Source organism: Rhinoraja longicauda, chromosome 14, assembly GCF_053455715.1.
Source record: "Rhinoraja longicauda isolate Sanriku21f chromosome 14, sRhiLon1.1, whole genome shotgun sequence".
Classification (NCBI taxonomy): Eukaryota; Metazoa; Chordata; class Chondrichthyes; order Rajiformes; family Arhynchobatidae; genus Rhinoraja; species Rhinoraja longicauda.
This window is the reverse complement of record NC_135966.1, coordinates 31,422,355-31,436,614: the sequence shown is the minus strand read 5'-3', so window position 1 is coordinate 31,436,614 and position 14,260 is coordinate 31,422,355. Positions and strand designations below refer to the sequence as shown.

General features: G+C 52.2%; 1 protein-coding gene across 1 annotated transcript; it reads right to left on the bottom strand.

Moving 5' to 3' along the window:
* Positions 1–1,355: 1,355 nt before the first annotated feature.
* On the bottom strand, positions 1,356–11,837 carry LOC144599751 (histone deacetylase 3-like). The gene is made up of 10 exons (XM_078410988.1): positions 11,613–11,837; positions 8,802–8,884; positions 7,401–7,543; positions 6,435–6,516; positions 5,735–5,791; positions 4,932–4,987; positions 4,063–4,196; positions 2,492–2,572; positions 1,502–1,575; positions 1,356–1,376 (listed from the first exon to the last, which is right to left on the bottom strand). The coding sequence occupies exons 1-10, from the start codon at positions 11,665–11,667 to the stop codon at positions 1,356–1,358; spliced, it is 786 nt and encodes a 261-aa protein (XP_078267114.1). The 5' UTR covers positions 11,668–11,837.
* Between the last annotated feature and the right edge of the window lie 2,423 nt (positions 11,838–14,260).

Here is a 14,260-nt window from a genome sequence, read left to right as displayed (position 1 = left end):
CAGGCATCTCTGGAGAGAAGGAGTGGGTGACGTTTCGGGTCGAGCCTGAAGAAGGGTCTCAACCCGAAACATCACCCATTGCTTCTCTCCAGAGATGCGGACTGCCCCGCTGAGTTACTCCAGCACTTTATGTCTAACATCAGCCAGAGTTTGGGAATCCCCTGGCCCCAGGAACTCACCCACTTCCCCAACCCTGACCACTGTAACTCCCCTCCCCTTCCCCACACCTCACACCTCCTCCATTGCCAGTGAGGCCACACACAAACTGGAGGAATAGCACCTCATATTCCACTTGGGCAGCTTGCAACACAGCGGTGTGAAGATTGAATTCTCCCATTTCAAATAAAAAACCTCTCCACCTCCTCCCCCCCTCCCAATCAGTGCACCCACATTTCTCCACCCCCCACCCCGCTTCTCCCCCTCCTCTGCACACTCATCTCCCATCCCCGAGACCCACACTTCCCTTTTATCCCTCCCCCCTTTCCCCTTCCCCCTCCACCTTCCAGCTAAATCCCTCCCTCCAGCTTTACAGTTCACACTGCCTCTTCTATCCTTATCATGGATAGGAAAGGTTTAGCAAGATATGGGCCAAACGCGGGTATGTGGGACTAGTGTAGATGGGACATGTTGGTCGGCACGGACATGTTGGTCGGCACGGACAAGTTGGGCCGAAGGGCCTGTTTCCGTGCTGTATGAATCTATGATACCCTTTTGTCTCCTTTGCACCATTCAGCTTTTGTCACTTACTCCACCCAGCTGTCAATCCCCCCCACCCCACCTGTATCCACCTATCACTTGCCAGGCTTTGTGCGGGCGGCCCTCACTTCTCTTTTCCAGCTTTCTCTGCACCACTCCATGTCTGAAGAATGGTCCCAACCCGAAACGCCGTCTATCCATTCCCTCCACAAATGCTGCCTGACCCGCTAAGTGCCTCCAGCACTTTGTGTTTTGAACCCACTCTCCGTATCCGACACACCAAACACTGTCAGAGCAGAGAGAAGGCGGTGTGGGGTTCGTACTTCCACCTCATTCCTCCAATGATCCGGCCTCCCGGTGTCGTTTTAGGGAACATGGATTTGGGGCAGCAGAGTTGCACAGCGGACGATTTGCTGCCTCACAGCGCCAGAGACCCGGGTTCGATCCTGACTATGGGCGCTGTCTGTATGGAGTTGGTACATCCTCCCGGTGACCGCATGGGTTTCCTCCGGGTGCTCCGGTTTACTTCCACACTCCAAAGATGTGCAGGTTTGTAGGCTAATTGGCATTGGTAAAATTGTAAATTGTCCCCTGTGTACAGGATAGTGTTAGTGTACGGGGTGATCATTGGTCGGCACAGTCTCAGTGGGGTGAAGGGCCTAATGCCACGCTGCTAAAGTCTAGAGTGTGAAAGAGGCAGTATGCTGGGAGAGGTTGGGCCCCCGTTACCACCTCGACACCGCCCTCCCCACGGCCCGCAGACAGACAGACATGGGGATTGACCGGCCGGCGTCTGGACACTCACCTGGAGCACGATGCAGGTGGGCTGGTAGAAGTCCACAACCTGTTTGATGACTGGCTGGAACAGCAGCCTGTAGCCTGCAACACCAAGAGAATCAGCATTACAGTCACACAGCAGGGAACAGGCCGTTCGGCCCAACTCATTCATGCCGACCAAGATGCCCAATCTGTATTCATCCTACCTGCCCACGTTTGGTCCATGTCCCTCTAAACCTTTCCTATCCATGTACCTGTCCAAATGTCTTTTTAAATGTTGTTATGGTACCTGCCTCAACTACCTTCTCTACAGCTTGTTCCATACACCCACCACCCTTGGTGTGAAAAGGTTTCCCCTCAAGTTACTATTCAATCTTTCCCCGCTCACCTTAAACCTTTGTCCTCTGGTTCTTGATTTTCAATACAAAAGACAGTGCATTTCCCCCATCTTGTCCCCTCATGATCTACCTCTATATCTCCCACATCCTCCTGCGCTCCAAGATATAAAGTCTTAGCCTGCCCAACCTCTCCCTGTAGCTTGAGTCCCGGAAAGAATCGGACCTTACTGGACCTGATCTTGTACTGAACATTATTCCTGTATCTGTACACTGTGGACGGCTTGGCTTGTTTGTAATCACGTGTAGTTTTTAGTGACTGTAAAGCACACAACAAAAGTTTTCACTGTATCTCGGTGCATGTTGACAATAAACTAAACAACCTTGTAAATTTTCTCTGCACCCTTTTCAGCTCAGCAACATCATTCCTATGTTAGGATGACCAGAACTGAACACTGTACTCCAAATGTGGCCTCTCCAACGTCTTGTACAACTGTAACATTACGCCCCCAACTTCTATACTCAATCCCTGGACTGATGAAAGTCAGCGTGCCAAAGCCTTCTTCACCGCATTACACCGATCATTTTGTGTGGGACCAGCGTTGCCCGATACCTGCTTCCAGCAAGAAACAGGATTGGGAGAAGCGGATAGTTTTTGTGGAGATTGAGAGCTTCCTCCTTACTTTGGTCATCGATTCCATCGCGGAGCGGAACATTGAGGCAGTAATACCGTCCGCTCTCAGCTCCAACTTCGTACATGTCACCTGCAGAGAGATTCGCAACTCAGCAATCGTCCCAAATACACAACAGTAGAAAGCATCTTATCGGGATGCATCACAGCATGGTCTGGGAACAGCTCCATCCATGACCCCAGGAAAAGTTGTGGACGCAGCCCAGACCATCACACAAATCAACCTCCCTTCCATTGACTCCATCTACACTTCACGCTGCCTCGGCAAGGCCATCAGCATAATCAAGGACCAGTCTCACCCCCGGTCACTCCCTCTACTCCCCTCTCCCATCAGGCAAGAGGCACAGAAGTGTGAAAACACACACCCCCAGATTCAGGGACAGTTTTTTCCCAGCAGTTACCAGGCAACTGAACCATCCTATCACCAACTAGAGAGCAGTCCTGATCTCCCATATACCTCATTGAAGACCCTTGGACTTTACTGGACTTTATCTGGCACTAAATGTTATTCTTTATCCTGTATCTGTACACTGTGGACAGCACGATTGTAATCTTGTACAGTCTTTCCGTTGACTGGATAGCAGGCAACAAAAAGCATTTCACTGCACCTTGGTACACATGACAATAAACTAAACTAGGAGGTTAAAGCCTCCTTCATTGCAGTGCCAAAGAAAGGTAATGTGACTGTCCCAATGATTATTGACCCCGTTGCTCCGACATGCATGAGAATGAAGTGCTTTGACGGACTGGTGATGCCCCACATCTGTGCCAGTCTCCTGGACCTCTTCGTGCCATCACTGTTGTTAGCCCGATCAAAAATACCATCAGCAATTCCTGCTATCCTGACGAACGAAGGTCACTAGGTTTACAGCGCCCACCCCCTTCCATTATGGCAGGAGGCCGTCAATTGATATTTTTAAGCCAGAGATAAGATAGATTCTTGATTAGAACAGGTGTCAAAGACAGGAGAATGGGGTTAGGAGGGAGAGATAGATCAACCATGATTGAATGGCGGAGTAGACTAGAGGGGCCGAATGGCCTAATTCTGCTCCTATGACTTATGACCTTATGAGTTCCGGCTTTTAGAAATTCACCCATACAGAATTTACAAATTACCACCCAAAAGTTGAGATACAGAATGAAAATCCACTCTTACATCGTTTATGTACAACTGAAAAAAGCCACAAAATGTATACCGAGAACGAAGGGGGACCCTGCAGAGGGGGCCCGCTAAGAAATAAGGGGGGAGCCGGCGGGGCAGGCATTAGATAAGACTGTTCAGTGAACTTTTTGTAACTTTGTCGGCGCCAGAAACACGCCGACTCATGTGCACTGCCTAGGTGAGGTCAGCTGCACGATTTTACCGGGTTGTATGCAAAGTGAAGCATTTCACATGACAATAAAGCATAATTGATGAATGGAACCCTTCGATGAATGCATAAAATTAGGCGCGTTACGGGAAATGCGGATACAGGTGCTTTCCTAGTCACACAACCCCTTCAGCGCGGGTCTCCAGTGCAACTGAATTTTCACCCCGGCCCAGCTCACCACAAAAGGTCTCACCTGTACCAGGAAAGAAGTAGTTCCCATACTTGTGGAAGGACACGGTCATGACTCTATCAGTGAGGTAAAAGGCTTCCTGCACCCCATCACCGTGATGGATATCAATGTCGATGTACAGCACCCGAGGGTGATACCTGGAGGATAATGACATCAGGTCAGAGATCGGAGAGTAGAAACAGGGAACTGCAGATGTTGGCTTACAAAGAAAGACACAAAGTGCTGGAGTAACTCAGCGGGTCAGGCAGCATCTCTGGAGAACATGGATAGAGTCGAGACCCTCGCTCAGACATCACCTCCCGTCCACAGCGGCAAACACTAAAAGCACAACAGCCACAGCCTTTGACAGATTTAAAGACTTAGAACATGGGACAGTACAGCACAGGACCCTTGATTGTCCATGATTAGTTTAATTCAGAGATATAGTGTGGGAACAGGCCCTTCTGCCCACCGTCCATACCATCCAATGATCACCCGCACACTAGTACAATTCTACACACGTGAGGCAATTTACTGAAGCCAATTAATCTACAAACCTGTACATCTTTGGTATGTGACAATAAACTAAACTAACCAAACGTTGGGGGTAACTGGAGCACCCAGAGAAACCTCACGCAGTCAAAGGGAGAACGTATAAACTCCGTGCAGACAGCTTCCGTTGTCCGTATTGTACAGGAGTCTCTGGCGCCGTGAGGCAGCAGCTCCTCACTGCATCACTGTGCCGCCCCCAGAGAGTGTTGCATGAACACAGTGCTGAGTTAAACTGATCTCCTCTGCTTGCACGTGATCATATCCCCCCCATTCCCTCCAAACCCACGGACATTTCCAAAAGCCTCTTAAACGTCGTTATTCTAATTGTAAAGGTATCTTACTTTAGCAATTCGAGGATTCCAATGACAATATCGTTCACGTAACAGAACCCGGAGGCCTAAGGAAAGAAGAATTGAGGTTTATTATTATCACATGCACCGAGCAAGGTACAGTGAAAAGCTTGGTTTTGCATGCTATCCAATCAGATAAATACAATCATGTCAAACTTAAGTACAATAGATAGAGCAAAGGGGAAGGTACAGAGTGCAGAATATAGTTCTCAGCATTGCAGCGCATCAGTTCCAGAGACAATGTCCAAAGTCCGCAATGGAGTAGATTTGAATCGGACAGTACCGTAGCTTATTGAAGGACTGTTCGGAAGCCTGATAACAGAGGGGAAGAAGCTGTTCCCGAGTCTGGTGGGGCGCGCTTTCAAGCTTCAGTACCTTCTGCTGGATGGAAGCGGGAAGAAGGAGGAATGACCAGGGTGGGACGTCTTTTATTATGTTGGCAGCGTGAGGTACAGATGGTGTCGATGGTGGGGTGTCTGGTCTGTGTGATGGACTGGGCGACATCCACAACTCTCTGCAATTTGCGGTCTTGGGCAGAGCTGTTCCCAAACCAAGCTGTGATGCAATACAGTTTCCTGCGGAACAAGACTGAGACCCTAGTTTATGGAAGAGCCGTTTGGATGCCTGCTAACTGTGGGAAAGAAGCTGTTCCCGAGTCTGGTGATGGGCGCTTTCAAGCTGCGGTACTTTCTGCCGAACGGGAGCAGGGAGGCGAAGGAAAGACCGGGATGGGACGGGCATATTTTAGACCTCGTGCGCATGTGGTGTGTTCTTTTCATCGCAAGGTGCATTACCTCAAATTTCTTGGCGTGGTGAAGGCCTCCTGCCCAGTTAATGGCGATGTCACACACCTAAAAACACAAGGACACATGTCAACGGCTGAGCAAAATCCCAGCGCCAGCAGTGGCTGAGTGAACACCACCTGCAGTATGTTAGTTTATCGCCACTTGTAATGAGGTGCAGCGAAAAGCTTTTGTTTGCTTGCTATCCAGTCAATGGAAAGACTATGCACAATTACAATCAGGCCGCCCAGCGTACAGATACAGGATAAAGGGAATAAGGGGGGAGTTGGAAAGGGGATGAGGGGACATGGGGATGAGCAAGAGGGGGTGTGTTGGTGCGAGGGGGGTGAGGATTGGGGAGGGAGAGAGAACGGTGGGGGAGGGAGAGAGAGAGAGAGGTGAGGAGAGCAAGAGGAGGGAGAACGGGGGTAGGGGCATGTGGGGGGGGGGTGAGAGGGGGTGTGGAGGTTTGAGGGGGGTGAGGGAGAGCGAGAGGAGGAAGAGGGTAGGTGAGGAGTGAGAGAGGGTGTGGGGGATATGCAGTCTGCAAGCCGGAGCAATAGATGTGAGCCCAGAGGTAGGGGAGACTGCATCATTGAGAGTGGGGTACAGGGCCATCCACATGTGAACCGCTGACCCCCTCCGCCTTCCATGCTCTCAAACCCGACGCCAGGTCCCATCCCGTCCCGTCCCGGCCCTCGTGCCCGGTTACCTTGTTGTTGAGCTGCGTGGCCCCCTGCAGAGATGCCCCGGTGTAGCGGGAACAGAACTCAAACAACCCTGGGAAGACGGGGCTGTGAAAACAAACAGGGTGCAGTCAGCCTGGAGCTGGGAGCCTACGCTCCTGGTGCACGTTGAGGCCACTGAGGCAACCTCACGCCCCTCCTTACAGCAAGTAAACGCCCACACATACTGGCCACCTCAATCACAGCTCCGTGACACTCAGCCACGTTGACCAATGCATGGCACGTCCATTATTCTTTGGGAGATACAAAGAAGCAGCGGGGAGAACCACTACATCGGTGCCAGAGACCAGGGTTCGATCCTAACCTCGGGTGCTGACTGTGTGGAGTTTCCACGTTCTCCCAGTGACTACTCCAGTATCCTCTCACATCCCAAAGACGTGCTGGTTTGAAATTTAATTGGCTTCTGTAAATCGCCCCCCTGGTGGATGAGAAAGTGGAATAACATGGAACTACTCTGAAAGGGTAGGACTCGTTGGGCCGAAGGACCTGTTTCCACGCTGTAACTCTAAAAGTAAAGAGTGCAGAGATTTACGAGCAGATCGACAGGAATGATTGGGCAGCTTTGGGCAGCTTTCTTTCAAATAAACAGGGCAGTTGTGAGACTGTTGTGTTGGACACCACAGTGGCACAGCAGTAGAGCTTACAGTGCCTGACAGTGCCAGAGACCCGGGTTCCATCCTGACTACGGGTACTGTCTGTGTTGGGTTTGTACATTCTCCGTGTGACCACGTGGGTTTTCTCCGGATGCTCCGGTTTCCTCCCACATCTGAAAGTCATGCAGGTTTGCAGGTTTACTGGCTTCAGTAAATTGCCGCTAGTGTGTAAGGAGTGGATGAGAAAGTGGGATAACACAGAACTAATGTGAACGGGTGATCGATGGTCGGCGTGGACTCGGTGGGCAGCAGGGACACTATCAGACGATGTCTCCTCACCAGTCGTCGCCCACGTTGAAGGTATTGAGGCTCTTGGTGAACCCCTGCATGTTGTTGGGGCTGACGCGCTGCAGGAAGTCGATGTAATCCTCCGAGTGGAAGCGACACATGTCGTGCTGCGAGGCCTGGTACGGTTTGAAGACCTGCGGAGAGGGGAAGAGTCGTCAGGACTAACCTCCCTCTGCCTGCACCTGATCCATATCTCTCCACTCCCCACATATCCATGCCTATCTGACAGTCTCTTAAACATCCCCTTCGCAACTGCCCCCACCACCACCCCCAGCAGCGCTTTTCAGGCCCCCACCACCATCTGTGTAAGAAACTCTCCTCACACATCTCTCACATCAAGGTGGCACAGTGGTGCAGCAGTAGAGCTGCTGCTTCACAGCGCCAGGGACCTGGGTTTGATCCTAACCGGGTGCTGTCCGTGTGGGGTTTGTACGTTCTCCCTGTGAGAGCGTGGGTTTCCTCTAGACACAAAGTGCTGGAGTAACTTAGCGAGTCAGGCAGCATCTCTGCAGAAAAGGAATAGGTGATGTTTCTGCCGGTTTCTTCCCACATCCCAAATGTGTGTGTGTTTGCAGGTTAATTGGCCTTTTGTAAAATGCCCCTGGTGTGTAGGGAGTGGATGAAAAAGTGGGATAACATAGAAATAGTGTGAACAGGTGATCGATGGTCAGTATGGTCTCGGTGGGCCAAAGGGCCCGTTTCCATGCTGTATCTTTCAAATCAATTCAATTTTAAACAATCTCCTTTTGTCCCTTCTCTCCTTAAAGCTATGCCCTCTCGTCTTAGACATTCTCCCCCCCCCCCCCCCCCCCCCCCCAGGGAAATAGTTTTTATATTAGGTATTTTCCGACTTAAGGACAAAATTGACTTATGGAGGTCTGTAAAGATGGAACCCGTTCGCTATCTCAGGGACGGTCTATGTTAATTAAATGGTGATTAAGATCACAAGGTGTTGTCTATAAAGAAAGGAAGGCTAAAGGCAAGCAGGAGAATTAACTGGAGTTTGGGAGGCCGAGAACTATCCACAGATGGTTTGCGTTGCCTGTTGTGTGAGTGGATCTCGTGCAATAAATATCTGTGTATTACAACAGGGCAGCACAGTGGCTCAGCGGTACAGTTGCTGCCTCATGGTGCTAGAGACCCAGGTTCAATCCTGACTACAGGTTCTATCTGTACGGGTTTTGGATGGTCTCCCCCATGACCGTGTGGGTTTTCTCCGTGTACTCCGGTTTCCTCCAACAATCCAAAGACGTGCAGGTTTGTACGTTTATTGGCTTCTGTGAATTGTCCCTAGTGTATAGGATAGTGCTAGTGTACGGGGTGATCGCTGGTCGGCACAGGCTCGGTGGGCCGAAGGGCTTGTTTCCGTGCTGTTTCTCTAAAGACACAAACCATCATCTTCTTGTAGAGTCCATAGTGAAGCACCAAGCTGTGTGTGAGGGACAGGCGATGTGGCTTCATTGGGTGCCCGGCACCTAAACAACACAAACAGAACTCAGTTTGAGACAGAAATAGCAAGACACCATAGAGAGCAACACATGGGATAGAAAGTGGACAGGAAAGGTTGAGAGTGATGGCTCCAAACCACCAGGATTACCACCGGCACAAAGGGGAAACCAAATATTTAATTTGCATTTTATTTCATGCATTAATCTTATTTCCAATGATTTTATTTGATTTTCATGCAGTGCTTTAATTTCGTGAATAATAAGCTGCAGAGCCAAAAAATAAATAATTTTGCCAGAATTATCAATTCATTTATCTTGTTATCTTGTAATACGGGGTCATTAGGCCAATGGAGACATGAATAGCTGCAAATGCTGGTTTACAAGATAAGACACAAAGTGCTGGAGTAACCCAGGTGAGGCAGTGTCTCCGGAGAACATGGATAGGTGCCGCCTGGGCAGTTTGCGGCCCGGTGGTATGAACGTCGACTTCTCCAACTTCAGATAGCTCCTCTGTCCCTCCCTTCCCCTCCTCCTTCCCAGATCTCCCTCTATCTTCCTGTCTCCACCTATATCCTTCCTTTGTCCCACCCCCGACATCAGTCTGAAGAAGGGTCTCGACCCGAAACGTCACCCATTCCTTCTCTCCCGAGATGCTGCCTGACCTGCTGAGTTACTCCAGCATTTTGTGAATAAATCGATTTGTACCAGCATCTGCAGTTATTTTCTTATACTAATGGATAGGTGACGTTTCAGGTTGGGTGACTCAGGTCAGGCAGTGTCTCTGGAGAACATGGATAGGTGACGTTTCAGGTTGGGACGCTTCTTCAGATGTCGGGGAGGGATGTTGTTGGGGTGAAAGCTGGATGAGAGGATGGGAGGGACAAAGCCAGGCACGTGATAGGGGGTTTGATAGATAGATCACTTGCCAGGCTTTTTCCTGTCCCTCCTCTCCTCCAGCAGCCCCCAACTCCACCTCAATCAGTCGGAATGAACAAATTCAAACACCTTGAACCCCCTAGTCCTGCGCGCTCTAAACCCACACCCCCTAATCCACAGCCCGTAATCACACACCCCTTAAACCTACATCCCATTCCCTGAACCCACATCCTTAATCCCCAAACCCACACCCTGAAGCCCCTGAACCTGTATGCTCTGAACCCACACCCCAATCCTTGTGATACCACGTCCCACAACTCCTGACCATGCACCCCCTAAGCCCATACCTTGCTCCCCAGGATAACATCCCGCTCCCGTGGCCCCATAATCCTGACCCAGCACCATGCATCGCCACAGTACCCTGACCCACAGGCCCTGACCAGCACCCCCACATCCTGGCCCCACACCTGACCAGCACCCCCACACCCTGGCCCCACATCTGACCAACACCCCCACACCCTGGCCCCACACCTGACCAGCACCCCCACACCTGACCAGCACCCCCACACCCTGGCCCCACATCTGACCAGCACCCACACACCCTGGACACACACCTGACCAGCACCCCCACACCCTGGCCCCACATCCGACCAGCACCCCCACACCCTGGCCCCACATCTGACCAGCACCCCCACACCCTGGACCCACACCCTGACCAGCACCCCCACACCCTGGCCCCACACCTGACCAGCACCCCCACACCCTGGCCCCACATCTGACCAGCACCCCCACACCCTGGCCCCATATCTGACCAGCACCCCCACACCCTGGCCCCACATCTGACCAGCACCCCCACACCCTGGCCCCACATCTGACCAGCACCCCCACACCCTGGACCCACACCCTGACCATCACCCCCACACCCTGGCCCCACATCTGACCAGCACCCCCACACCCTGGACCCACACCCTGACCATCACCCCCACACCCTGGCCCCACATCTGACCAGCACCCCCACACCCTGGACCCACACCCTGACCATCACCCCCACACCCTGGCCCCACATCTGACCAGCACCCCCACACCCTGGACCCACACCCTGACCATCACCCCCACACCCTGGCCCCACATCTGACCAGCACCCCCACACCCTGGACCCACACCCTGACCATCACCCCCACACCCTGGCCCCACATCTGACCAGCACCCCCACACCCTGGACCCACACCCTGACCATCACCCCCACACCCTGGCCCCACATCTGACCAGCACCCCCACACCCTGGACCCACACCCTGACCATCACCCCCACACCCTGGCCCCACATCTGACCATCACCCCCACACCCTGGCCCCACATCTGACCATCACCCCCACACCCTGGCCCCACATCTGACCATCACCCCCACACCCTGGCCCCACATCTGACCATCACCCCCACACCCTGGCCCCACATCTGACCATCACCCCCACACCCTGGCCCCACATCTGACCATCACCCCCACACCCTGGCCCCACATCTGACCATCACCCCCACACCCTGGCCCCACATCTGACCAGCACCCCCACACCCTGGCCCCACATCTGACCAGCACCCCCACACCCTGGCCCCACATCTGACCAGCACCCCCACACCCTGGCCCCACATCTGACCAGCACCCCCACACCCTGGCCCCACATCTGACCACCACTCCACCGCACCTGGTCCATAGTCTACACCCCCTGACCAGCACTCTCCCTGAACCCCACCCTCCCCCACGATCACAGGTCCATGCTCTACGCCCCCCGACCAGCATGCTCCCTGACCAGCATGCTCCCTGACCCCTGACCCCTACCCACCCTCTCTCTCCCTGACCCTGACCGGGCGGCCCCCTCACTCACCATAGTGGAAGTTGCCCACATCTGGGTCGTAGAAGTAGGACACCTTCCTGGCCATCGCAGACCGAGCCTCCCGCCGCGGCACGTCACACGTCGCTGCAAACAATGCGTCCTTGCGTCACATCTCGCTGCCAGTACTACGTCCTTGCGTCACACCACACTGCCAGTACTACGTCCTTGCGTCACAACTCACTGCCTGTACTACGTCTTTGCGTCACACCTCACTGCCAGTACTACGTCCTTGCGTCACATCTCACTGCCAGTACTACATCCATCCAGCAGCCACCTGACGTCATGACGCTTACGTTCTATGCCCAAGGGGAGGGAGGGAGATAGAGAGGGAGAGAGGGAAGTCAAGTCAAGTCAAGTCAATTTATTTGTATAGCACATTTAAAAACAACCCACGTTGACCAAAGTGCTGCACATCTGACTAGGAAAAAAAGAAACATACAGTGGCAGGCAGCCAAACACAACGGCGCGGCCAAAAGGGGGAAGCACAGGAACAGGCCCTTCGGCCCAGTGTCTGTGCTGATCATAGAGCATAGAACAGCACATGAACAGGCCCTTCGGCCCACAGACTGTGTGCTGACTATAGAACAGAACAAGAACAGGCCCTTCGGCCCACAGTGTCTGTGCTGATCATAGAACAGCACAAGAACAGGCCCTTCGGCCCACAGTGTCTGTGCTGATCATAGAACAGCACAAGAACAGGCCCTTCGGCCCACAGTGTCTGTGCTGACTATAGAACATAGAACAGCACAGGAACAGGTCCTACAGCCCATTGAACATAGAACAGTACAGTGTAAGGGGGAACTGCAGATGCTGATAGATACAAAGTGCTGGAGTAACTTAGCGGGTCAGGCAGCATCTCTGAAGAACATGGATAGGCGATGTTTCGTGTCAAGGCCCTTCTTCAGACGATCACCCATTCACACTAGTTCCACATTCTCATCCACACACTGGAGGCAATTTACAGAGGGCCAATTAACCTACAAACCTGCAGGTCTTTGTGATGTGGGAGGAATCCAGGCCACCCGGAGAAAACCCACGTGGTCACAGGGAGAACATGAAAACTCCACAGACAGCACCCGAGGTTAGGATTGAACCGGGGTCTGGCGCTGCGTGTCAGTGGCTCTACTCACTGTGCCACTCCTCTGTCTGGGATGAGACAGAACGAAGAAGTTGTTTTGGGACTGAGATACAAAACCTGTGGTTGTCGGGAATGTGAAGTGAAAGAGATGTGTGGAAATACCCAACGGTGCCTGTGGTGAGAGGACAGGCTGGTGTCACCAGCGCAGGGAAAGCACAGGTACAGAGAGAGAGTTCAGAAACACCGATGTAGAGGATGTTCACCAGCTTCTCCTTCACATCCTCTCGGTTCCCAGGTCAAAGCAGTGTCTGCAGGAGCCCGCAGGAGGCCAGGCTATGCCCGTCTCTGTGGGAAAACGTGGAGCGCTTCTTGTTTCACTCCCGCTCACTGAACTGCTACAGAGAGGAGACGGTTGCCCATCTGTTCCCAGAGTGCGTATTTGCAAAGAGGGTCTGGTGAATGACGCAAGGGTCAGTTCATCCCAGTTTTAGTTTTTTCGTTTTAGAGATACAGTGTGGAACTAGGCCGAGTCCACACCGACCCGTGATCACCCCATACACTTGCTCTATCCTACACACTAGGGACAACTTACCTTTTACAGAAGCGAATTAATCTACAAAACTGTATGTCTTTGAAGTGTGGGTGGAAACTACAGCACCCAGAAAAAACCCAGGTGGTCACAGGGACAGACAGCACTCGTTGTCAGGATCAAACCCGAACGCCTGCGCTGTAAGGCAGCAGCTCTGCCACTGTGATACAGACCCCTACACCAGTACACTTCAGCTACACATTAATAGCGCTGTGCCACTGCGCCAGTTACGAGAATCCCGGGGATGGTTGGGTTAAGGAGTGTTTGACGCCTCTGGCCTGTACTTGCTGGAATTTAGAAGGATGTGGGAGGACCTCATTGATACTTACCAAAATAGTGAAAGGCCTGGATAGAGTGGATGTGGAGAGGATGTTTCCACTAGTGGGAGACTCTAGGGCCAGAGAACACAGCCTCAGAATAAAAGGACATACCTTTAGAAAGGAGATGATGAGGAATTTCTTGAGCTAGAGGGTGGTGAATCTGTGGGGTTCATTGCCACAGATAGTGGTGTCGTAGAGTAATATTGCACAGAAACTGGCCTTTCAGCTCAACTTGTTGGAAGGAACTGCAGAAGTTGGTTTACACCAAAGATAGACACAAAATGCTGGAGTAACTCAGCGGGACAGGCAGCATCTCTGGTTTTGACTGGAAACATCACCCATTCTTATCCAGAGATGCTGCCTATCCTGCTGAGTTACTCCAGTATTTTGTGTTTCCCTTCAGCCCATGCCAGCCAAGATGCCCCATCTATACTAGTCCCACCTGCCCGCGTTTGGCCCACATCCCTCTACCTTTCCTATACATGTACCTGTCCAAATGTCTTTAAATGTTGTTATAGTAACTGCCTCAACTACCTCCTCTGGCAGCTCATTCCCCATACCCACCCTCTGTGTGGGAAAAGTTGCACTCAGGTTCCTATTAAATCTTAATGTGTAAGAAGGAATTGCAGATGTCGGTTTAAACCGAAGGCAG